Here is a 25,801-nt window from a genome sequence, read left to right on the forward strand (position 1 = left end):
TCTAAATCTAGCTTGAACATCTGGAAGTTCACAGTTCACGTACTCTTGAAGCCTGGCTTGGAGAATTTTGAGCATTACTTTGCTAGCGTGTGAGATGAGTGCAATTATGTGGTAGTTTGAGCATTCTTTGGCATTGCTTTACTTTGGGATTGGAATGAAAACTAACTTTTTCCAGTCCTGTGGCCACTGCTGAGTTTTCCAAACTTGCTGGCATATTGAGTGCAGCACTTTCACAGCATCATCTTTTAGGATTTGAAATAGCTCAACTGGAATTCCATCACCTCCACTAGCTTCATTCTTAGTGATGCTTCCGAGGGCCCACTTGGCTTCACATTCCAGGATGTCTGGCTCTAGGTGAGCGATCACACCATCATGGTTATCTGGGTCATGAAGATCCTTTTTGCAGGCGAAACAGGAGCTTTGAGCTGTGTTCTGCTCACCCCCATCCCAGGCCCCCTGCAGGACCACTTCACGCATTATGGAGAGAGCTATTGCAGTCAGACAAGGACAGGATGGAGCAGACTCTTAGAGCCCAGCTGGTGACTTGGCATCTGTGCCCTGAGGTTACACAATCCACAGTCTGAAATCCACAGCTTAGCGACCATAGAAAGTCCATTTCCTCGACATCCAGTGGAGGTACAAAGCAGTGGCTGAGTGTGTGCATTCTGGAGTCAGACAGTCCAAGTTTGAATTCCAGCTCTGCCAGTTAAAAGCTGTGTGACCCTGGACACTTTTTGTAACTTCTCTGTACCTCATTTTTGTTGTTCAGAAACAGGGGATAACAGCATCTACTTCGCTGAGAATGAAAGACCCTGCATGCGTAGCAGACATGCTGGGAGCTGCTGAGCCTCCTCCCTGCCTTCCGCTTTCTGGGATCCTACTTCTTACAGCTCTTGGGCCAGCAGGGGCAGTGGGGTGGGGAAGGGACATCTTTTCTTAATATTTATTTTTATTTATTTACTTATTTGAATGTCTGATCCTTTCTTTAAAATATTTTTTAAATTGATTCACCTTTGGCTGTGCTGGGTCTTCATTGCTTTGAGGGGCTTTTCTCCAGTTGCGGCGCATGGCTCAGCACACCTGGATTTCATGGGAGCAAAGAGCCAGAGGTCTTGGGGCCCTGTGCCTTTGAGCCTGGGCCTGCACTCTTCTCCCAAGAAATGTCAGGCCAATGTTGCAAGGTCCCGAGTCTTAGGAATCCCCCTTTCCAGGCTCAAAGTTACTACGGAGCTTGGATGGCCCTAAAGAGCCTCAGTCATCTGCTGGGAGCCAGCATGAGGAACTCTGCCCATGGCAAAGGTCATGAGGAAGGAGGCTCGGCATACGCAAAGGCGGGATCGAGCCTCAGGAGGCCCCCTGTTCCCGAGCATCTAGCCCCAAAACCAGAGTCTGCCTGCTTTACTGCTTTACACTCTCACCTACACCTCTGACTTTTCAGGGGGCCGTCCCCCACCTCTCTCAGAGAAGGAGTTAACCTACAGCTCCAGTTAATAAAAATTCCTGGGCGTGACAAGGGTGTCTCAGGTCAAACCTCTCTGCTGGCAAACTAGCTTGTGTGACAGGATTATCCACACTCTTGCTACTAAGTACATGATTGTTTACAACCTCTCAACCATAAACAGCACAGAGAGTTTGGAGTATTTTGAAAGTCTTAGTTAGCATTGGGTTTTTCTAAAGGTAAAAATCATGTTGGTGAAGGGTTTTTCATTTATTTGGCCAATGTATGCTGCTAAATCCCCTGCCCTTATACATGTTAATGAATATATAACTAGCATATAGGAGAAATAAGTATTAACCTTTATGATTAATCATGTTAAACCTTAGGCTAAGTAAATTCCTTTCTTAGTTGTAACCCACTACACCCTCACCCTATAGGAATGCAACTTTATCTGGTACCTTTGGAGGGTGGTGCCTGGTTTAAGAAAAGTCATCCCTGGAAAATAAGGTTTTTGGTTGACTGACCGTTATCAGAAAGAAAGGATCATGATGTCAGCAGGCCTCATGGCCAGAAGATGATGTAAAACCCCTAAGACCTTTTTGTATACATTTATATGAAGCACCTGATTTTGATAAAGGTCAGGACTGCTGACCCCCGTGTGACTTTAAATTTCCATTTGTCTCTATGTGTGAAAAAAGGTATATAAGCAAACCTGAAAATAAAGAAATCGGATCAGTTTCTGGAAAGACTGATTCCCCCGTGTCGTTCTTTCTTGTTCTCCATTTTTCTGGCTGAATTCCCATCTGGAGCGTGGGTGCTCTCCAAGCCTGCTAATTTTGCCCTGGCTTTTAAGTTCCACGTGAGAAGGAGCCCAAGGCAGGGCACCTGCCCATATTCAAGTGGGCGCCGGTGGCCTACGTAGGTGGTACAAGCTTCTTGTCTTGAAGTTTTATTGGTATCTCACATAAACCAAGTTATTCAGCCTCTTTTTCTCCACTAATTTTCCTACTACACTATTTCTTTCTAATCTCCCTCTATATCTTTACTTGAGCAATTAATTCCTAGGATGCTGACTCCGTCCCCGCTACGAATTACCCTGGATCCCCCGGGGCTGGACCCCAGCAGTCATCCACCTCCATAACAGCACAGCCATGGGGGGTCCTAGCAGAACCTCTCCCCTCCCCTGCGTATCATCCTTCCTGGTCTCATTCTCGAGGACTCATCCCAGCTTCGGGCTCATGGGAGAATGTGCTACAACCCTAGGACAGCCTTCCCAGGGGCAGCCCTGGTACTCAGGGGTCTTAGCTCCCACCAGCATGCACGTGGGCCGACAGGGCACACCGAGCAGAGGTCAGCTTGGGCACGGCGCCCAATACCTATCAAGTCTGGTTTATGTCCCTCCCACGACCGACGCATAACAGCTTGAAGATAGAAAGCCCTGCAGTGGCGTATACCCAGCTCACTCTGCTCAGCTGCCTTCCTACTTGCACTCTCCCACATCCCGCGCCAGGGTGTATCAACCTGGAAACTACGAATGAGTTCAAGGGGCCTTGAACTCTGCCATCAGCGACAATACACAGTGTGATGTTCCACACCCTCCATGAGACTGTTTCATGTCCTCCCAAAAGGCAAAGGAAGTGCTAACTCTACCAGATAGTTTGTCCTCAAATTGCCAGGAATTATGCCACCAAACTTCTCCACCAAAAAATGTCCTTCTTGGCTCTTGCAATTAAAATTCTAAGATGTCCCCCAAGTTCCTTCTCCCACCCCCTGGGGCCGTCTATAGGACGTATTTTTTCCCTGTGATTGTGCTGTGTTTTACAGATCTTATGAAAGGGAGAACAACCTGGGTGAGTCTAACCTAATGAGGCATGCCCTTTAAAGGGAGTAGGCTCTTTCTAAAGTCAGAGATTACAAACTCGATTGGAATTCACGTCGAGGGAGGTTCTCCATTGCTGGCTTTGAGGATGGAAGGGAGGGCAAGGAATGTGGAGTAGCCCCATCTCACAGCCAGCCAGGAACAGAATTCTGCTACAACCTCATGAGCTTGGAGGAGGACCCTGAACTCTAGATAAGAACACAGCTCAGCCAACACCTTGATTCTAGCCTTGGGGCACCCAGGAGCTGAAAATATGCAGCCATGTTGCAATTCAGTTCAGTTCATACAGTTGCTCAGGCGTGTCCGACTCTCTGTGACCCCATGGACTGCAGCACGCCAGGCCTCCCTGTCCATCACCAGCTCCCGGAGTTTGCCCAAACTCATGTCCATTGTGTCGGTGATGCCATCCAACCATCTCATCCTCTGTTGTCCCCTTCTCCTCTTGCCTTCAATCTTTCCCAGCATCAGGGTCTTTTCCGACGAGTCAGTTCTTCACATCAGGTGGACAAAGTATTGGAGTTTCAGCTTCAGCATCAGTCCTTCCAATGACTGTTCAGGACTGAGCTCCTCCAGGGTGGACTGGTTGGGTCTCCAGTCCACGCTATTGCAGGGAGGAAGCCAATTCTGACTTCAGGTTGGAGCTGCTCCTCTCAGTTGCTTTTCATTGCTTTTGTTATTATGATCGTACAGAATGAGTTGCCTCAGAGAGTCCTGCCCCTCTGCCTGGCTTTTAAAGTGCCTTTGTTCAGAACCTTGTCCACCTGTGGATGGCGGGGTGGAAGAAATTAACACACCCCTGCCTGAGCCTTGCCATTGTAGGAGGTGTTTGCAAGATCCATGGCCTTTTTACTTTGCATCCTCACCTCCCCTCATCTCTATAAAAGAACCTGGCATCCAGACTCCAAGAAGATGGCTGCTTTGAGGCGCTAGCCTGCCATCTTCTCCGTCTGCTGGCTTCCCAATCAGACTAAAGTCTCTTCCTTGCCTCCACACCTTATCTCTCAGATTCATTGGCCTGTTATGTGGCAAGCAAAGCGAGCTTGGACTAGGTAATGATGCCATACCCACACCTCTGACCTAAGAACTGTGAGCTAATATATGTTGTTTGAAGTCACTAAATTTGCACCAATTGCTATATGGCACATACAACCCTCAAGGCCCATTTCCTTCTCAGGATGAAATTTACAGTTGGTACCATTGATGGGGTGGGGGGTGCTGTTGATAGGCATAGGAGAGCACCCCAAACAAATTGGCTGGTGGACCTCCCAAAGAACCCAGGGAGAAGTCAGGAAATATGAACAAGGAGGAAGAGAGGTCTGATTCCAGCCAGAGGCCCCACCTCCCTTCCCCTCAGACCACAAGAGACTGGTTAGCCTCCTCTAGCTCCACGTCCCAGTCTCAGAGAAGCGGTGAGGGCAGAAGCCAGAACTTCAGGGCTGATCAACTGCCCGCTGCCTAGACTCAGCCAACACCCCCCTGGGGCAGGTAAGAGGCGGGGAAAGGGTTACCATCACCCCAGGAGTGAACAGCCCAGGAGATAGCGATCCAGGCTGTTGCCCTTCGAAATCAACCTTGATTCACCGTTCCTCTGACACTTCCCTATTTGAAAGCTTCAGCAACCGACATAGACCAAGAATGCTAGGGTGTGAAGGATCTTTAGAAGTGACCCAGTCCAGTGTCCATGCCTAAGATATGAAAAGTGCCCTGGACTGGACTCAGAAGTTCAGTGCTCTTCCTGCCCCCAAGGTGAGATAATGCCCCCTTCCCCTGCAGGCAGCTCCTCTCCCAGGGACTGTGCTCACACAGCAAGCCTGGAAGGAATGTCTTTGCAGTCAGCGCCCATCCCCCTACCCCAGCTTCCGCCTCAATACCTCCCCAGGCCATCTGTCTCTCTCCATCTCTGCGGCCACCTCCCTAGCCCAAGCCACCACACTGGATAATGTGCATTCAAGCCCATCATGCCCATGCTTCCCATTCAGCGTGCCGCCTCTGCACCAGCAATTAATTCAGACTCGTGACCGCTGCCAGCACGGCCCTTCATCCGTCGACTTGCCCAGCCACCCTGGTGTGTGTGACCCTGGTCATACTGATTGCTGCTCCTTTGGCCAGGCTGAAGCTTTGGTACTCGCTCCTTCTCATCCAGCAGGCTCAGCTCAGAGGTTGCCTTCTCAGAGAACTCTTTCTAAAGAAGCCCGCCCAGCACACTTCCCACTAGTTACTTTGATCCACATTATTCATTGATTTCCTCCAAAGAGATATGGAGAATGAAATGGCAACCCACTCCAGTATCCTTGCCTGGAGAATCCCAGGGACAGAGGAGCTTGAGCCTGGTGGGCTACAGTCCATGGGGTCGCAGAATAGGACACGACTGAGCAACTAACACTTCACACTCAGAGATACACTCTTGCTCTTTTGCTGGTTTCTTGTTTATTATCTGTCTCTCCCTGGAGGGAAAAAGTTCCAAGAGAACAGGGACCTTGTCTTTCTTACTGTCTAGAACTCTACCCAGGTCGTGGAAGGAGTTTTTCGATTAGTTGATTTACCATCTTGAAAGTTACTTCCTGGAGAAGGTCCTGCTGAGTTAAGATCAGAGTATATGTCCATTAATTTGAACTCCACAGGTGTCCTTCTGAGCCCCAACTGCCATGAACACTACTGTGGGCCAGGTTCTGAGCACTGAATCATACATTCATACATGCAATAAATATTCTGAGTCTCTAATCTCAGGGAGGCCTAATGTAGCCGATAAAGCAAGACAAACAAAACGAATCTCTTAGTAAAGCAAGGCCCTGCACTGAGCCGACACAGAAGGATAAAGCTTGCACGTGCTGGAAGACACCGATTTTCTGTGTTACTGAAACAGACCAGGGCCCTGGGTTCCCTGTCCCCATGTCCTCAGTCTGCCTTTTGTCTCTGGAAAAAAACTTGAGCCACAGAGTAAGTTTAGTGAGAGAAGTGGGCAGAAACAAAGGAAATCAAAGAATAATACCGCACTCATTAAGCATCGTCAAGGACCTTTAGCTCCTTCTCAGGGGCTGTGGATAACATTCTGAGCCATATCCTGGGAGCTGTCTTGTAGAGACTGAGACACTCCCCGCCCCAAGGTGGAGAAGGTAAGACATGATGACTGGCCTACAGCCGTGAAAACTCTGCCGCAATTCTGAGAACGGACCTCAGAATGGAAACGAGCCGACCCTGGGTCTGAAGGCTAACTGTACCCGAAACACCCCAGATGATGCTGGTCCAACCACCGAGGACCAATTTCAGGGCGACCGGCAGGGCTGGCTGTGCTGCTTCTGCAGGTAGCCCCCTCCCTGTGTCTATAAAAGCTCTCGCCCCCCGGACTGCTGAGGGGCAGAGGTGTCAGCCTCTGGGCTGATGTCTGTCCTATGCCTCTAGCTGCCGGCACCTGAAATAAAGCAAGCTTTCCTTCCCACCAACCTGGCCTGTTTATTGGTGTTTGAGCAGGAAGCAGCCGGAGCCCGCGTTCAGCAACGCTGCCAGAGTTGCACTGAGGGCAAGGGCAGGCAGAGAGGGCTTCTTTGAAAAGGTGTTCCTTGGACTTGGCTCTGGAAGATGGACAGGCCGGATAGGAGAGGCAGAAGAGGAGACGCACTTCTAGGAAACAAGCCACAGCACGGCTGGAATCTGAGCCAGCATGTGGGTGATTTGGTGTTTCCTGGAGGTTCAGTCAAAGAATGATGTGAATTCTCTTTGCACCAAAACCGAGCTCCTCCAATGAGCAGTGTAGGCTTAGTGCAAGTCTTAGCCGTGTCCGGCTTTCTGACCCCAGGGACTGTGTAGTCCCTGGAGTTCTCCAGGCCAGAGCACTGGGTAGCCTTTCCCTTCTCCAGGGGATCTTCCCAACCCAGGGATTAAACCCAGGTCTCTTGCATTGCAGGTGGATTCTTTGCCAGCTGAGCCACAAGGGAAGCCCAAGAATACTGGAGTGGGTCGCCTATCCCTTCTCCAGTAGATCTTCCCGACCCAGGGATAGAACCGGGGTCACCTGCATTGCAGGCGGGTTCTTTACCAACTGAGCTATCAGGGAAGGCCATAGTGTAGACTTAACTGGCCAGCAACTCAACCCCCCCCCCGATTCCTTACACTATATTACCAAACTACTCTGGTTTCTGCCCACCCTGCAATGCTCCACAGAAACTACTCTTGCCAAGGTCCCGACTGGCTGCCTGATTGCCAAACCCAACAGACCATCTTCAGTTCTTGTCCTACCCGACCTCTGTGGTGCCTGATATCTCTTTACTTCCTCCTTCTTAAAAACAGCATCTTTTCTTAACAACCTTTCTAGCCACTCCTTCCCAGCTTCTGTTGAGGGGCTCCTCCTCCTCTTCCAGAAAGTTAAATATTGGCTATCCACTGGCTTCTTGGTGCCCTTCATTCTTAACTCCATACCCGCTCTGTGGGTTAGCCCATCCACCCCGTGTCTCAGGCAGCAACACATATACTCTCATCACTCCCAAATCTTCATCTCCAGCCCAGGATCTGCCACTCACCAGGTCTAGTCCACAACTACGGACTCATATATCTGGTCACCCAATAAGCTTTCCAACTTGGGTATCCCACGTGTGTTATGAATTCAACACACATCCAATTAACTAATCTCACACACATACACACACACCCCTACACAAACCCGTTCCTCCTCATGTGGTCCCTTCCTCTGGAGAAGCCATCACCTTGCATTCACACCCCCAAGCCAAGACCCCGGGGCCGTCCTCCACCGACCCTCTCCATCACCCACACATCCACAGTCTCAGCACCTTAACCATCGTGTCTCCCCACACAGTCCCACCTCCTCCACCCCTCTTCTAATGAACCGCTGGCTGTCTTTCACTTGGACCACCCCCCATCCCATCTTACAACCAACCACTGGCCATCTGTCCCCTGGACCACTTCAATGGCTCTCAAATCACTTTCTCTCCTCCTCTTCCTATAACCTACCCCCATTGTTTGGATACATTGTTTGGATGCTGCTAAAATGAGCTCCTAAAACCTGGAGCTCATCACACAAACACTTGTCACTTCTGACAAATACCGTCTCTCTGATCTGCCCCCTCCTGACCTCAACCTGAGCATTTTTGACGCTGGGGACCGGATTCTCCTTTGTTGTGAGGCGTTATCCTGTGCCGGGTTTGGGTTTAGCAGCAATGCCCTCACCCTCTAGATGCCAGTTGTACTTTCCCCCCAAGCTGGAACAATCAAAAATGTCTCCAAATATTACCAAATGCCCCCCTGGGGGGCAGAGCCACCTGCTAGTTGAGTCACTGCCCTACAACCTCATCTCCCCAAACACACACACACACTGCTCCCATCATATTGAGCACCCTGCTATTTCCCAAATATACCATCAGCTCTCAGACACCATTTCGTCTGTCTAGAGTGCCCTTTCCTTGATGCATTTTGCTGTACAGCAGAAATTAGCACAACATGTGGGGATTTTCCTGGGTTCAGAAGATCCCCTGGAGAAGGGAATGGCAACCCACTCCAGTATTCTTGCCTGGAGAATCCCACGGACAGAGGAGCCTGGCAGGCTACAGTCCGTGGCGTCACAGAGAGTCAGACATGACTGGGAGATAAGCACTTTCACTTTCAGTGACAGCTTGCCCAATCCAGATCTACACACATAGTGAGCATATCTACGTGTATAGAGGTCCCTGGGACCTCTTCCAAGTTTAAGAAGGAAGGCTATCGCCTAAGGAGCTGTGACTCTGTGAGATTAAGAAGGAATGTTGTCTCCTCAGGCGGTCTGATTAATGCCTACACACAACACACCTCTTCACTAGCAGAGGGGGGAGGCCAAGCGCAAGGAGAAGATTCTTCTGTGTTTTACGCGTCAGTCTTTCTTGTCTTGTAATAAAATATACAATGATTTCATCCATTTCCCCGACGTGACACCCTCAACCTTCTCCAAAGCCTCCCGGTTCAAGCCATCCTGCAGTTTCCTCAAGCAAGTCCTTGCCAATGGCGAACGGAGATCTCAGGGTGCTGGAGGTGAGCACCTGACTCTTCCCTGACTCTTTCCTTCCCCTCCCTCCCTTCCTTCCATCTCTCTGTCTCTCTCTCTTCCTGTGTCTCTTACATCCAATATTTCTTGAACCTCTATTGTGTACTTCCTTGAAAGAAAGGTGAAAGTGAAAGCGAAGTCGCGAAGTCGTGTCCTACTCTGCGACCTGTGGACTGTAGCCCATCAAGCTCCTCTGTCCATGGGATTCTCCAGGCAACAGTACTGGAGTGGGTTGCCATTTCCTTCTCCAGGGAAGAAAAGCTACAACAAACCTAGACAGCATATTCAAAAGCAGAGACATCACTTTGCCAACAAAGGTCCATCCAGTCAAAGCTATGTTTTTCCAGTGGTCATGTATGGATGTGAGAGTTGGACCATAAACAAGGCTGAGCCCAGAAGAACTGATGCCTTCAAACTGTGGTTCTGGAGAAGACTCTTGAGAATCCCCTGGACTGCAAGGAGATCTGACCAGTCCATCCTAGAGGAAATCAGCGCTGAATATTCATTGGAAGGACTGATGCTGAAGTTCCAGACTTTGACCATCTGATACAAAGTGCCAACTCGTTTGAAAAGACCCTGATGCTGGGAAAGATTGAGAGTGAGAGGAGTAGGGGACAACAGAGGATAAGCTGGCTGGATGGCATCACCGACTCGATGGACATGAGTCTGAGCTAGCTCCAGGAGATGGTGAAGGACAGGGAAGCCTGGCATGCTGCAGTCCATGGGGTTGCAAAGAGTCAGACATGACTGGATGATTGAACGACAGCAACTCTGTGCCAGGTAGTGAAATTCACTCAGTTGTATCCGACTCTTTGCAACACCAGGGACTGTACAGTCCATGGGATTCTCCAGGCCAGAATACTGGAGTGGTTAGCCTTTCCCTTCTCCAGGGGATCTTCCCAACCCAGGGATCAAACTCAGGCCTCCCTCATTGAAGGCAGATTCTTTACAGGCTGAACCAGAAGGGAAGTCCTGATACAAGGGGTAATAAAAGACACAGTCATTGGGCCCCCCTGGTGGCTCGGCGGTTAACCATCTGCCTGGCGATGCAGGGGACATGGCTGTGATCCCTGGTCCAGGAAGATCCACAAGGTACAGAGCGAGCAAGCCCAAGAGTCATCACTCCTGAGCCCGAGCTCTAGAGCCTACAAGCTGCAACCACAGAGCCCACGCACCTCAGCTACTGGGGCACAGTAAGGAAGACCCAGCACAGCCAAAAACAAATCCATTTCTTAAAAATTACTTTAGAAAGATAACTTTATCATTAGGGAAAAAAAAAAGATACAATTACTGCCTACCTGGAGTTCCCAGACTAATGGAAGTCTTGCATTGTTATTATTTTTTAATCTGTACATTAAACCGCAACTGTAACAAGCTCTGTGTAGACAAGTGCCTGGTGCGATGAAAATCCGTACAGGGTAACAGGCTGGAAAGGAAAGAAGGGAGGTAGCAGCTGAAAGCTGGAGGAACTGCAGGAGTTGAACATGGGTTTGGTGTGATGCGTTCCAAGCAAGAAGAATAAAATCGTTTCACTTCTAAAGCATGCACGTTAATGGAAAATAATTTCAAAGATAATATGTGTGTGTAAGTATCACTGAATCACCTTGCTATGCATCTGAAACATTGTAAGTCAACTATACTTCAATAAAATATATATATTAAGAGAAAAACACAAAAGTGTGCACTTGACCTTTAAGGTGATATTGTGCATATATTAACAATAAAAATTACTCCGGGACGTGCTATGAGCCAGGGCCAAGTGCTTTTCACGTGGAGCCTCTTTATCCTCAGCAGCAGGGAGAGGCTGTGACCCATTCAAGAACACACAGCCTGAGGACAGGACAGCAGGGCGCAGGGCTGGCTGTCTGCACTCCTACCTGGACCCCAGCCATCCCTGACCCCTGGCCCCGGAAGGAATCCACAACCCAATCCCTCTATGCACACAGATTCCTGCGCTGGCTACTGCAGAAGCAAAGAGTAGGGCTAGAAATGCATATGAAGGCTGACATTTTTCATTGGCTTAAGATCTGGGATAATTAGAAAGTCTTTTTTTTTTTTTTTTTTGTCTTGAAGCTTTCCCATTGTACACAACTCAAGAGGATCTGCCCTGCTTTGTCAGACAGAAAGGAGTTCCGGCAAATGCTTATGGGCTGATTTCCGCCCTGAACCAACGCAGTGACGTTCCAGCCTCCCCCAGGCCTGGAGTTCTCGCTCTGTCTGCCCCCCAGGGAGTCACAGATGCTGCCAATAACATGCGGGTGCTTGCCTGCCAGAAGCAAGGCAGTTTATGTCATGTTCCAAGTGCTCTGAAGTCATCACTTCCTTCATCCTCCCAACCCCAGATCCAACTCCACTGATATTCTTAGTGTACTGATGAAGAAGCAGAGGCTCCCTGAACCGAGTCCCGAGCTCTGGAGGGAGAGCCGGAAGCTGGTAGCGGAGACTCCAGCTGCCTCCACGTTTTATTCCCCGAGTCCTCTCTCGTCTTTCCCACCAGCCTGTGCTGTTTATTGCCTCCATCGCAGGTGAGGAAACTGAGGCTCCAGGGGTGAGGGGGTGCCTTGAGGTCACACAGCTGGTCCGTGTCTGGGACACCCAGAGCCTTTCCCCCGCACCTACAGCTTGAGTCCACCTTCAGGCTTGGGAGGTGAGCCTGGGCTCGGGAAAGGGAACGCAGAGGGCCCTGAGCACAGTCCCGGCGAGTCGGCCCCGCGGTGGGCAGCAGTGGGCCAGGAGTGGTCAGACGTGGCCCATCTGGGACTCCTCATCACCAGCAGAGGACCGCAGTCTGGACGGGAGCCTGTGGACTTGGTGCTGGAAGGCAAGCGTTCTTCCCACAGAACATTCAAGGAGGGACTCGGCGCTGTGCCCGAGGCACACTCGATGCATTCGGGGATCGTCTAGGCCCTGAGGGACCGGCAGGGAAAGGAGCTCCAGGCCATCCCTGCGGGGACCCCGGGTTTCAAATTAGCAGAGGACCAACGGCCCTGTGAAGGAGGCAGCCAGCGCCTTCAGACTGGAGAACAGTCAGCCCTAGGCCAATGAAAGGCATTCAGTTGTGTCCGACTCTTTGCGACCCATGGACTGGAGAGTCCATGGATTCTCCGGTCCAGGATACTGCAGTGGGGAGCCTTTCCCTTCTCCAGGGGATCTTCCCAACCCAGGGATTGAACCCAGGCCTCCCGTATTGCAGGCGGATTCTTGACCAGCTGAGCCCCCAGGGAAGCCCAAGGGAAGAGGATTAAGCACCGTGATGGAGTTCCCCCAGAAACTCCCAAGGGGCTCCTCCGGCTGTTACTGTTCACAGCCCCAACCTGCCGCCCTCCACCCCTCTCCCGAGTCTCTGCCATCTGGCACCCCTGCCCAGGCAGCCCTGGGGGGACGGGAGAGACAGAGGCACATCGTCCAAGACGCGGGCGGGGCGGGGCGGGGCGGGGCGGGGCGGGGCGGTCACTCTGCCGTGGCCATCAGACGCGGGCGTAAGTGGCCATTTAAAGTCACGACTGTGACAGCGGCGTGAGGCTGTGAAGAAGGGCTTGGGAGATGGCTTCCATCATTACACACACAGTTGCACCTCGTGGGGCACACAGGCCCCCGTGCTAACTGCGGGCATTTCTGGGCGCTGAAATGAACGGTGATAACCCTTTATCACGCGGCTCTTTATTCTCTGACCTGCTTCACAACAGCCATTTCTTTCTGACATAAGAACGAACGCCAAGAGTGCAGAGGAAAGGCCAAGGCGTGAGTAGCCTGAGCCGCCTTGCCCTCCGCCTTTGGTCTGTGCATATTTCGCAGAGCTTCCGGCAGCGCTGGGTGGGCACAGAGCAGCCAGAGGTTCTCAACCTGCGCGGTCCACAGGAGCCACCGCGAGGAGAGTCTGGGGAAGAATACACCACGTTCAGTGGGAAGCAAGGGCAGGTGACTAGCTGTGATGACTGCGTTCTGTGGGTGTGGATGAGCAGCCTCTTTCTTGATAGAAAGATACCAACTGCTTAACGAATAACCCACGAGACACATATGAAGAGGCGCAACCTCTAAGGAAAGAAGGATCAAACTCATCCTAGACAGGTTTGTAAATAAACTTACGACGTAAATAAAAGGTCACACCTAAAAGGAATCTGACCTTAGGAATCAGACAGATGTGGGGTTTTTTATCTGTTTTATTTACTTGGCCACACCAGGTCTCAGTGGCGGCATGCAGGGTCTTCATCGCAGCATGTAGGACCCCTGCTCTCTCTGGTCAGGGGTTGAACCCCAGCCCCCTGCACTGGCAGCAGAGTCTGCCACTGAAGCACCCAGGGAGCCCGGGCGTGGGCGAAAGCAGCAGCTCCACGAGGCACTGGCTGGATGGTCCTGGCGAAGCTTGCCGTCACAGCCTTGCTGTCCTCAGCCACAAGTTGGTAGTGAGAGCAGACGGTCACACACAGCCGCTGACTCACTGTCCCTGTCCTGGGCGCAGCAGGCGCCCTCCTCTCCCTCCCTGCCCCAGAGAGGACCCCGCCTGGCACCGCCTGCAGCGCTCCCTGTCTGCTGAGGCTGGCAACAGAGAGCAGGGTGGCACTGCCCGCCTGCTGCTGAGCGGAACCAACCCTCACGAACCACCCCCCCACCCCTCCCCACCCCCCCACACCCACTCCCATCTTCCAACAGGCAGTAACTGGCACTGCGAACCTGGCAAGCAGGCGCTACTCCCTGAGCCAGGAGTGAGACCCAGAGGCTGCCTCCCGGGCCTTTCTGTCCAAATGGGAAAAGGGGCCACGAGAGGAGGCGGGGGCCAGTCTCCAAGAAGGGTATGACCAAGGCCTGGGAACTCAGGGCTACTGAAAGCTGCAGAGAGGCTTTCAGAGGAGATGGTGTTTCAAGCCGGGCCCCACTGGACCCAGCAGAGTTCCCTGGCTGAGACGGGCTGGGCGGGAGGAACGGGTAGGCTCACAGATGCTAGAGCGCACACCTGGGCTGGGCCCAGGAGGTGAGGGGCGGAGCGGGGAGCTGGAATCACGTTGCTGACCGACCATCTACACTGCCACACTGGAATCTAGGCCCCACCCCATGGGCCACAGGGAGCCAAGCTTTTGAGCAAGACAACCGGATGAAAGCATCTATCAGCAGTCATGTCATCTGCACACCCAGGCCCGACCCCGGAAAATTAGCCCTCAGCAGCTCAGAGAAGAGCTGGCTTCAGACCCTCGGGCACCTCTCTCAACACCCCAGTGCCTAGAACAGACCCCGCAGCAGCTCAGGAATTAGGGACTGACCGAAGGCAGGAGTCAGTCCTCAGTGCTCTCCCGGATGAGGAGTCAAGCCCCGGGCATGTTCCAGACTTTGTCTCATCTCGCCCAGGTCGTCCCTCACCCTCTCTCCCTTAACGACCCACCTCCTCTCCAGTCTGAGTAAAGCGAACGCTCCAGGGTGCCCAGCACACGCCAGGCAGTGGAGACCACCTTCAGTTCTCACAGCTGCCCTCCAGGGTGGAAAGGACTCACCGCAGCCAGCAGTAAGGACCTCGGGGGCCTACCCAGCTGCTGCGGGGGGAACAGACACTTGGGTCAGACCTTCTGAGTCCAGCTGGGGGGGTGGGGGCGGGCACGTGTTGCAGCAGGGGTGGGGGCATGGTGGAGAGCAAGAGGAGGCGAAGCAGGGGATTCCTGGGGACCCCCAGCCCAGGCCTCGGGACCAGGTGGCTGGACCCCAGTCTGAGGCACCTGCCCAACCCTGGGTCCAGCTGCCACGCCTGGGGCTGCGGCCAGCTGCCTCCACACCGCCCGTGTCCACGCCCCCAGGCCAGGTCTGGGCTGGGACACACAGGCGCGCACACACCACCCCAGCCCCAAAGCCTGGGAGCAGCAGTTGTCTTAGACAGAAAGGCTTTATTTCTAACGAAATGATTTAGGACATAATTCAGTGTTATAAAAACCATTCCCCAGAGGACGTTTTTATATTCTACCCAAAGTAAATAATCATCTCCCTTCTTGAAGAAGAAAACCTCCCCGAAAGGCTTCGTCAGAGACCCTTGGGTCCAGCAGGCCAGGTGGTTCTCATGGCTCTGAGGGTGGCCGGGCTGACACTTTTCTGAAAACCTTCTACTAGCCCAAAAGTTTGTTTGGGTTATCTCCGCCCCTCGTACCATCTTACAAAAAACTCAAATGAACTTTTGTATTTTTCCAGTGGAACACGAATGCTGGAGGGAAGGCCGACTCCAAACCCCCTCTCCTTTCACAAATGGGAAACCAGAGCTCTGAGGGGAGAAGGGTCTGCTCAAGGCCACTCAGCATCAGCAGCAGACCTGGGACCCCCGCCCCAACCCACCTGCCTCTCTTTCCCCCTGGGCTCTGGGCCGCTGGGGGCAAGCTGAGTGCCACTGCTGAACGCTGAGTAGCGGGACAGCCTCAGCCTTCACTGGGAAGCATATCCGGCGCACAGGGTCCAGGCAGGCTCAGGCTTCAGGGACAGAGACTCGGAGAGGCAGGAGACACAGCTCACCATCCCATCACCCGCCTCAGCCCAAGTGTCCGCCAGGGCCAGCTGTCCATGCCTCTGACACTGAAAGCCTTTCTGTGCTTTTGCTCCTGTCTTGCGGATAAGCAGTCTTGGCAGGGAGGTGAGTATGGCTTTTTGTCTTATGGAAGGAATAATGGCTACTTAATACAAGCAGCCTGGGTGGGCCAAGTCTTCCTGGATGTGGGGTCCTCCGAGGGGGAAGATGACGCATCCTCGGGGCAGCAAAGGCGGGGCTTCTGATCTAGGTGACCTCACCAGGGCTTTCCTTCTGCTGGCACTCCCGGTCCACCCGGAAGGGGTGGATGAATGTCAGGAGAGTCAGCAGCATCAACATCAAGTTCACCTGGAGGGTGAGGGGCAGTGAGGCCAAGTCCACCGCCAGGAAGGGCCCAGAATCCCACCTGGAGGGTGAGGGGCAGTGAGGCCTAGTCCACCCCCATGCAGGGACCAGAATCCCGCCTGGAGGGTGAGGGGACAGTGAGGCCAAGTCCACCCCCATACAGGGACCAGAATCCCGCCTGGAGGGTGAGGGGACAGTGAGGCCAAGTCCACCCCCATGCAGGGACCAGAATCCCGCCTGGAGGGTGAGGGGCAGTGAGGCCTAGTCCACCGCCAGGAAGGGCCCAGAATCCCGCCTGGAGGGTGAGGGGCAGTGAGGCCTAGTCCACCGCCAGGAAGGGCCCAGAATCCCGCCTGGAGGGTGAGGGGCAGTGAGGCCTAGTCCACTGCCGGAAAGAGCCCAGAATCCCACCAGGTTTCTCCTCTGCGTCCCACTCAGACCTGACGGTGCCCTATGGGATGGACGCCGGGTGACTTTTCGTTCCACCTGCCTAGAGCAGGGCAAGGAGGAACGCTGTGACCATTTCACAGGTGGAGAAACTGAGGCCTGCAGAGTCCCCAATGACCTGGGAGGCCATCCACGTTAACCCTACGGCCTCAGGGATCCCTGGCACACAACAGGTTCTCCCACAGACTCCCACTGGAAAAGCAAGACCCAGGACGTAGCCATGTGCAGAAACGTTCCCGCGGGAACCACACCCAGGCCACCCCGGCCAGGCCAGGGGCAACCCCTGCTGGAGACCGACAGAGTCACCGCAATCTGAGTCTAAGGCCAGGGTCCTCGCCCGCAGGACTCACGTATAGGGGGTCGTCCTGGAGGGGGCCTTTGATGAGGGTGAAGAGCGGGAACTGCAGCAGAGACACAGCGGCCGACAGGGCCATCACGAGTCCAAACAGCTTCCCGAAGTGCTCCGAGGGGAACCTGTGCGGGGGCGGGCAGGGGAGGTTCCAGCGGGCGCGGTCCACGGAGGGGCTTGGCGCTGGTGGTCAGCCCCCTGCTCCCATTCCCCCAGTCTAAGCCAGCCGGCACTTACCCACACCCACAGGGCCCCCCCTTCACCTCTGCTCAGGCTTTCAAGCCACAGTGCACAGAGACGGCCCCGCGCTCCACCCGGGAAAACAGCAGGGCCCCAGACACAGGCTGGGCCCCGGGAGGTCTCAGGAAAAAGACACAGATACATCCACCGTATGCTAAATGATGCCTGCACCAGCAGAAGCAGCGAGAATAGTGACTTCCCTGGTGGTCTGGTGGGTTAGGACGCTGCACTTCCCGAATAAGGAGTGCGGGCTCGATCCCTGGTCAGGGAACTAAGATCTCACAAGCAGTGCGGCAGGGCCAAGAAAATATCCAAAAAAAAGGAAGAAGAGTGCCAGAAGGAAAGAAAAAGCTTGCTTTCTGCTCTTCCCTGGGAGAGCTACAACAGAAGAGGGCTTTGGAGGGGGAACAGGAGTTCGCCAGGCAGATCACAGAGGCAGAGGGGAGCAGACATGAAGGGCGTCCATGCAAGTGAAGGTTCTGCCCCTCCCACAGCCCCCAGTGCGCCTCCCCGACCACATCTGGGTCCCCTCCCCTGACTCCTCCGCCCCCAGCACACCTCCCTCTGTCCCGGGGGGATCCCCTGCCAGGAGCGCACATCGAGCCCACTTACGCAAGCGTGAGGAAGGCCGCGTTGCAGCCGTACAGGAAGGAGCGGCTGACCACTTGCAGGATGAAGGTGGCGTACTGCAGGGGGAGCACCGGAATAGAGGCGCAGACGGCAAAGCCCAGGCACAGCAGGGACGTCAGGGCCAGCGAAGGCACCGCCGAGCGCAGGGCAGCGGCCTCGGCCGGGGCCCCTGTACCGAGAGGGAGACAGGAAGCTGACGGGACGCCCATGGGGCAGGGGGCCACGCTGACCCCTTCTCTCCATACACCCCATCTCCAATCCATCAGTGCACGCGGAGAGCTCACTCCCTAAACATTCGGAGAAGACTCTTTAGAATCCCTCAAACTGCGAAGAGCTCCAACCAGTCCATCCTAAAGGAAATCAGTCCTGAATATTCACTGGAAGGACTGATGCTGAAGCTGAAACTCCAATACTTTGGCCACCTGATGCGAAGAGCTGACTCACTGGAAAAGACCCTGATGCTGGGAAAGACTGAAGGCAGGAGAAGGGGACAACAGAGGATGAGATGGTTGGATGGCATCAGTGACTCAGAGGACGAGTTTGGGTGAGCTCCAGGAGTTGGTGATGGACAGGGAAGCCTGGCGTGCTGCGGTTCCTGGGGTCGCAGAGTCGGACACGACTGAGCAACTGAACTGAACTGAACCAAAACATCATTCAAACATGTACCCATGCACCCATCCCCAGCGACTCATCCTAATCACAGGCCAGCGTCAGCCACTCACAGATGATCACAACCCACAGCCAGATACTCCGGGCAGGACCACAGCCTCCAGCGAAAGACCGGAGGTGTCCAAGCCGGCAGCAGGAGGGCAGTGACTGCGGCAGAACGTAACAGAACGAGGCAGCAGACAGGCAGAGGGCTTGCCTGGGGCGCAGGGGTAAAGAAGCTGCTGCCAACGCAAGAGACGCAGGTTCGATCCCTGAGTCGGGAAGATCCCCTGGAGAAGGAAATGGCAACCCACTCCAGCGCTCTTGCCTGGGAAACCCCACGGACAGCGGAGCCTGGCGGGCTGCAGTCCACGGAGTCACAAAGAATCGGACACGACTGAGCAACTAAACAGAGGTGGAAGGATGGAGCCCACCGTGGGGCGGTCCCAGGACAGAGAGCCACACAAAGCAGACTGCCGGAAGAAGCCTGCAGGGTACTGCCTTTACGTAAGAAAGAACTGTTTACGCAGAGTCTATTCTTTAAGGGGGAAAAAAAAAATCAAAGCAATTACCAAATGAGGGCAGGAAGGGAGGCCAGGGGACAGAGGAGGAAACAAACCCGCTGGGCTGGTTCCCGCTTCCTAGCTGTAGCTGTGGCTTCGGAATAACGTCAATGTTTGATACAAAAATGTTCTTAAAAATTAAATCAGAGTAATAGGAAGAAAACAAGCAAAGCCATTTCCCCCTCAAAAAGAAAAAAAAAAAAAAAAACAACCAAAGAGATGGAACCAATGAACACAACTTTTTATATCAAGTTGCTGACTCTTAAAATACCATAATTTTGCCTGACAGCTCCTAGGGGACGAATCTTCAGAATGAGAACGGGGGAAAGGAAGGCACACCGACACCCAGCACCGGCACGGTTATCACTACAGTCCTGGTCTTGCTCAACCAGTAACTATGCCTAAAATATGTTTTTAAATAACTATATATAGAGTGTTTGTGTGTGTGTGTACATATATGCAATGGCACCCCACTCCAGTACTCTTGCCTGGAAAGTCCCATGGACGGAGGAGCCTGGTAGGCTGCAGTCCATGGAGTCGCTAAGAGTTGGACCCGACTGAGCGACTTCACTTTCACTTTTCACTTTCATGCGTTGGAGAAGGAAATGGCAACCCACTCCAGTGTTCTTGCCTGGAGAATCCCAGGGACGGGGGAGCCTGGTGGGCTGCTGTCTATCGGATCGCACAGAGTCAGACACGACTGAAGCGACTTAGCAGCAGCAGCAGTCCATATATAGTACACAGTATACGTATATATAGTATATATGTATAGTATTTTATTTTTTTTGTATAGTATTTTAAGAACCATGATTTTCAGAAGAAAAGAGATACAAATGTAAAAGTCAAGTAAAATTTGAACTAAAATTATCAGTATTAGGCATTCGTGATTTATTTTCTTTTCAAAAAATTATGTGTATCTCACCTCTGAGGACTAAAAGCCACGAGTGCCCAGGAGAATTAGAAACCCCAGCATCCAGACTGCCGTCATTAAACACCGATTCTCATTCAAAGGGACCTAGGATTTCAGGTCTGCGCCAGGAAACACACCCAGTGAAAGGGACCCGAGCACTCTCTAAAACTAACTCTGTGTAAAGGACACAGATGCTGGACTGGTCACACTCCCAGGGGTCAAGGATGAGGGAGTCTGAACCCCAAGAAGGATCGTCACAGAGATGGACTGAAACAGTCAGATATACTTAAAATAAGATTTCAGGAGAAACCATGAGTGTTACCCCGGGAAGGTGCTTAGATACCAACTCACTTTTCCGAAACTAGTAAAGAAGAGGAAAAAGTGTCCACTGCACATTCACGCCTGACCCTTTTGCAACCCATGGATGCAGCCCGCCAGGCTCCTCTGTCCATGAGATCCTCCAGGCAAGAATGCTGGAGTGGGTCGCCATGCGCTTTCTCCAGGGGATCTTCCTGACCCAGGGATCGAACCTGGGTCTCCAACATTGCAGGTAGATTCTTCACCATTTGAGCCACCAGAGAGGCTCACATAGAGGAAAAAATATACATTTATTCCAGGGTGAACAAAGTAGTTAATAAAGCTTGTCCTTCTAGAGAAAGTTTTAGCTATGAAAAGCGGAAAGAAAAGATAGCAATAGACCCTAATAAAATAATGGGTCTAGGCATCAAGCATCAGTAGCCGTAAGGCCTGCAGCCGATGAGAAACTTTTACAACGGCTGGATCAGACTGACAGTGTCTGAGTGCACGGATCAATCCTCACATCGTAAGAACAAGGCAACGGGTACCCAGGGTCTGCAGACGAGACCTCGGAGGAAGCCCACGGCTCCACCTCTCAGGCTATTCTTGCCAAAAGATACTAAACTGAGTCTCCGATCTGCCTGTTTACAGACAGAGCCCAATCAAAAGGACGTTTTAAAATGACATGAAAAGGATGTCAAATGCAGAACGTGGGAAACCTGACCGGACAAGTAAGCCAGTCCTGTCGGTAAGTGAACAAAGCAGAAAAAGGCGGCAGGGGGTGAGAGGCTGACTGCACCGTGGCCCCTGTATGGGTCCGAATTTGAACCAACCGGTGACAAAAAGACACAGATGAGACAAGGAGCGAAATTCAAACTGGACTACACGAGTGAACAGATTACACTGAGAAATTTTCGGACGCTGTCTCAGGCGTCATAACGGTACTTCTCCCGATGCTTCACTTCAACAAAAGAGGCCTTATTTGTTGGCACTACAAACTGAAGTGTTTACAAACAAAACGATCTGATGTCTGAGGTTTGCTTTAGAAGTGGCTCGGAGAAGCAGGGCGGGGGGAGATGAAACTCTAGGGGTACCAGCAGTCCCTAGGGTCCAGCGGTTAGGACTCAGCATGCTCACTGCTCCCCTGGTTGGGGAACCTAGACCCCACAGGCCGTGCGGCTTGAGGCTCAAACAACAAAACGAACAGGTCGCCCTGTCCGTCCATTCTCGTCCCAGGATCAGGCCCCAGCTCCCTGGCAGGACGCCGGCTGCCCCTTCTCCCCCCCCCCCCCCGCCCCCGCCCCGCCCTGTGCCTGAACCACCTGCTGGGGCTCCTCAGCTTCCTCAAGGTTCCATTCCCTCTCACCACCATGAACAATGACCCCGCTGCACCCCTGGGCCACTCCCCCAGGCCCTCGCCTTCATCTTGCCACTTCTTACTCTCCCTTTAGGAGCTCAGAAGCTGCTTCCTCCGGGAACACACAACACAGGTGCCCTTCTTCATGTTGCCACAGCTCCCTGCAGGTTTATTCAGGGACTGCAAAGCTCGATTACTTGCATTTCTCTCTAGACTAGAACAGCCTGAGAACAAGGACGTTTAACTGTCAGGCCTGTTACCGAATATGGAACTATGGTTGGCACATAATTGGCACTCAGTGACTAGTGGGTGGATGGATAGATGGATGATGGATGGATGGTAGATGGATGGACGGGTGATGGATGATGGATGGATGATGGAAGGAGGGATGGGTGATGGATGAGCGATAAGTGGATAAAGGGACAGATGACTGATCATGAGTGAATGATGGAAGGATGGATGGGTGATGGGTGGATGGGTGATGGATGGATAAAAGGACAGATGACGGATGATGTATGGAAGGATGAATGGACAGATGAGATGACGGATGATGTATGGAAGGATGAATGGACAGATGCAGGTAGAAAAGGCTTTAAGGAAAAAGACAACGGGCGTGGAGGTAAACGAAAACCTCCCGCACGTTGGCTCCCTGACCCTCTGGAGCGCAGGGCTCACCTGTCTTTTTCGCTTCCTCCTGGTACTTGTGTTTGAGCCGGTCCATGAGCAGGCCGTTCCAGGGCGCGCAGAGCACTCCGAAGAACTGAGTCACGGCAAAGGCGTTTGTGTAGGTGCTGACTGCAGAGGGCAGAGAGGGGATGGGCGGCGAGAGCTCTTCAGGACTGCCTTCCAGAGGAGGCCACCCACCCGCCCCTGCCCCTGCCTGACCCTCCAGCCCGCACCCCAGGCTCAGACCTCCCTCAGAGCACAGAGCCCTGCTGAGCTCAGCGCCCCACCACGCAAGGTGCCAAGTCCCCAGAGGCGATGCGCAGAGGGGCTGCCTCCCGGCGCCCCCACCTACCCAGCGCGCTGTCCTTGCTGGCCAAGTTGTTCAGCAGGGAGTTGAGGGTGCCGATGAAGAGGTAATGCCACAGCTGTATCACGGACAGCCAAACCACATGCCAGGCAAAGCGCTGAGAGAAGGCGTGGCTCCAGAAGGAGCTGGGTGCCTGCAGCTGTCCCGGGGTCTCTGATGAGAGGGGAAGGAGATTCGGGCAAGAGTTTCCATTAAATTGGGGGGGGGGGGAACGGGGTGCACAGGTCTTACCGGGGAACCCGAGCTCCGAGCTCACCAGCTCTTGCCTCCCCAGACTCCCCGAGGGCAATACCCCCACCTCCACGCAACATCCCAGCCCCACCGCCGCGGGGGAACGGCTCTCCCATGCTCTGCTGTCCACTATCTGACCCTTCACACTGGGATGCTTCTCGCACTACCAACCTTCCCGATCGTTCTCAGGCAGGATGAGGAAAAGACAGGCATGGAGAGGAGAAAGTCAGAGGCGAAGCGTGGGATGGCAGGGACAGCGAGGATTTCAGCGGCTCCGCAGCCCCTCCTCTTTCAGCACCAGCATCCGAGTCTCCCACAGAAACCTTCCCCACCCTGTTCTTCACGGTCCGGGTGAGCCCGTGGACTAAGCGCCCTGCGCCTCACACCAGGCCACCCAATGGGACCGTTCTCCTTGAGGGGCGGAGTGGCGAGGATTTGACCCCGGGGTCCCCAGGGGTATCCTGCTTCGGCTCCTCCTGGGTGCGGCCTGGCAAGCTCACTCCTTCCTTCATCCAGTGAACTTCCCAGGGTCTTAATCTTGTTTCTACTTCAGCCGGCACTGCTCTGTGACGTTTGTAACCCAGGACCCAAAACAGAGGAGAGAAAGGCGAGGCAAGATGGAGACGGGGCAGGGAGAGAGGGCTGACCCACGGGACCCGCAGATACTGGACAGACAAGGCACACTTAGGAGTGGGCAGGCAAGGGAAGGTGAAGGGTGGAAGACTGAGCTCTGGGGAGCAGGGCTACGGTGCGCTAGGAAAGGAGCCGGGGACAGAAAGGAGAGATGACATGAAACTGGTTGCCCCTCTCTGGATCCCCTGTAGGCTGAGGGGGTTGGGAAGGTCCTATAGGTATCCTCGCCACCTGACCTTCTCTGGCCCTGAGTCCCTGGCAAAGCTCTGGAGGTGACGAACCACACTGGCCGCAGGGGAAGGCCAGGTCCTGGGGAGGAGAAATGGGCTAGCCAGCAGGGCTCACCTTTCTTGGGGGAAAGGAACTCCTCCGACTGCAGCTCCAGCTTTTCGGACCCAAATGCCTTCTTGTCTTCCTCTTGGGGGCTGTCCCCGGAGCAGAGACTGTGGAAACAGAAGCTCTATCAGCCCAAGCCGGGGACTGGGCGCTGAGCGTGACACGCCGTGGGATGCGGAGAAGGGAAATGGTCCCTCTCATTGCACACTGGAATCACCTTTCGGCAGCCCCAGCGCCCGCGTCCAGGCCCAGACCAGCTGAGTCAGAAGGTCTGGGAGTGGAAGGCAGGCTCCCGTTATCTTTTTTAGAAACATCTCCAATTAATCCCAACAATTCTAATCTGCACCCACATACAGAGCGACAGAAGGGTGGGAAGCATAGAACAGGCGTCGGTTCAAATTCCAGTCCCGCCTCTTCCTGGCTGCAGCAACGCGGCTCAGACCTAAGTCTTCTGAGCCTCACTGTTCTGATCTGGAGATGGAGACACGGATACGCATCCGAGGACTACCGTGAAATGAAACCAGAGAATAAGCGAGCCGCCAACAAACGTCCCCGACGCCACTGCTCATACTGAGTGCATGCAGAGATGGTCCCGCTTCTTCACCTGCTCTCTTCTCTACCCTTTGCAAAGGAAATTGGCGGCTCTGTTTACCCAACCTCTGAATCTGGGCTGGCCTCGTGAGCGGCTTCAACAAAGACGACCCATGAAAAGTGATGCACCGGGCCTCCCTGGGGACTCAGTGCTGGAGAATCCACCTGCCGATGCGGGAGCCACAGGTTCGACCCCTGATCCAGGAAGATCCCATGTGCCGCAGGGCAACTAAGCCCGTGCGCCGCAACTGTGGAGCCTGGGAGCCACAGCTCTGGGCCCTCGGGCGGCGGTTACTGAAGCCTGTGCGCCCGAGACTCTGTGCTCCGCAACAACGAAAGCCACAGCAGCGAGAAGCCCGCTCTCCGCAACCGGAGAAGAGCCGTGCAGCAACGGAGAGCCAGCGCGGCCAGAAACTAACAGCAGCACATAAGCTTATTAAAAGTGAGTACGTGAGCGGTGTGCCGATCCAGCCTTAAACCTGAAGAAAGCCTGTGTGCTGCTGCGCGCTCTCGGAACCCTGAAACCACGAAGTGAAGACACGCCAGCCAGCCTGCTGGAGGGTGCAAGCCACCTGACCCAGATATCCTCGCCACCCCAGACAAGCAGATACATCCCCTGTGAGTAAGGCCATCAGGCCCGCCAGCCCCCGGCTAGCCCTCCAGACAATCGCAGGCATGAGAAGTCCTGTCAAGAGCATCTAAGTAGCTCCCTGATCAGTAGAACTAGCCAGCTACCCCTAGACTTGGGAAGATAATAAACTCCTAAGGTTTTAAGCCCTTAAGTTTTGGGATCGTTCGTTACGCAGCAATAGCTAACCGATACACCCTTGATCTAGTCCTCTTCTCCAGAGACAGGTTTCCTCTGCTCTACTGTAACCATGTCCGCCCCACACCCTCTTCCCATTCCAGGTCAGAGGAGGGGCTCTGGCCACACCAAGTCCCCAGCTCAGTCCTTACCCATAGCGGTAGTCAGCAGGCAGCGGGTAGGGGATGTGCCCCCGGGGCATCAGCAGGAGAGTGCGCCCGACGTGCCAGGCACTGCAGACAGAGATGAAGATGAAGGAAGCCTTGATTGACGCCCTGTCATAAAGGAGCTGCAGAAACAAGAGGGGAAAGGTCAGTGTAACAGTCACGCTCACACCAGCCCTACTCACGACGTCCGAAGGGTGGATGCAAACCGGCGCCCCTTCACGGATGAACGGATACACAACCGTGGCACGCACAAGAGCAGTCAGTCTTGAAAGGAAGGAAACTCTGACACCTGCTAAAACAAACTTTGTGCTTTGAGGATATGACGCTAAATGCTAAATGAAACAATACGGTCACAGAAAGAAAAAAGATAGTACGTGACTCTGC

General features: G+C 53.6%; 1 protein-coding gene across 8 annotated transcripts in view; it reads right to left on the reverse strand.

Annotated features, from left to right (window-relative positions):
* Positions 1-15,189: 15,189 nt before the first annotated feature.
* SLC43A3 (solute carrier family 43 member 3) overlaps positions 15,190-25,801 on the reverse strand; it is a 29,787-nt gene continuing 19,175 nt past the window's right edge. For 7 of the 8 annotated variants that reach the window (XM_060399578.1, XM_060399577.1, XM_042233552.1 and 4 more), the window contains 7 exons: positions 25,403-25,539; positions 23,864-23,961; positions 22,640-22,807; positions 22,297-22,416; positions 17,829-18,015; positions 16,978-17,101; positions 15,190-16,183 (listed from right to left, as the gene is read on the reverse strand). In XM_060399578.1, coding sequence (XP_060255561.1) covers positions 16,082-16,183; positions 16,978-17,101; positions 17,829-18,015; positions 22,297-22,416; positions 22,640-22,807; positions 23,864-23,961; positions 25,403-25,539 — 936 coding nt within the window. In that variant the 3' untranslated portion in view covers positions 15,190-16,081. Of the gene's footprint in view, positions 16,184-16,977; positions 17,102-17,828; positions 18,016-19,883; positions 20,551-22,296; positions 22,417-22,639; positions 22,808-23,863; positions 23,962-25,402; positions 25,540-25,801 lie in introns of those variants that run through there. The other variant, XM_060399579.1, reaches the window with a different exon arrangement.

The sequence above is a fragment of the Ovis aries genome, chromosome 15 (genome assembly GCF_016772045.2).
Source record: "Ovis aries strain OAR_USU_Benz2616 breed Rambouillet chromosome 15, ARS-UI_Ramb_v3.0, whole genome shotgun sequence".
In the NCBI taxonomy this organism is placed as follows: Eukaryota; Metazoa; Chordata; class Mammalia; order Artiodactyla; family Bovidae; genus Ovis; species Ovis aries.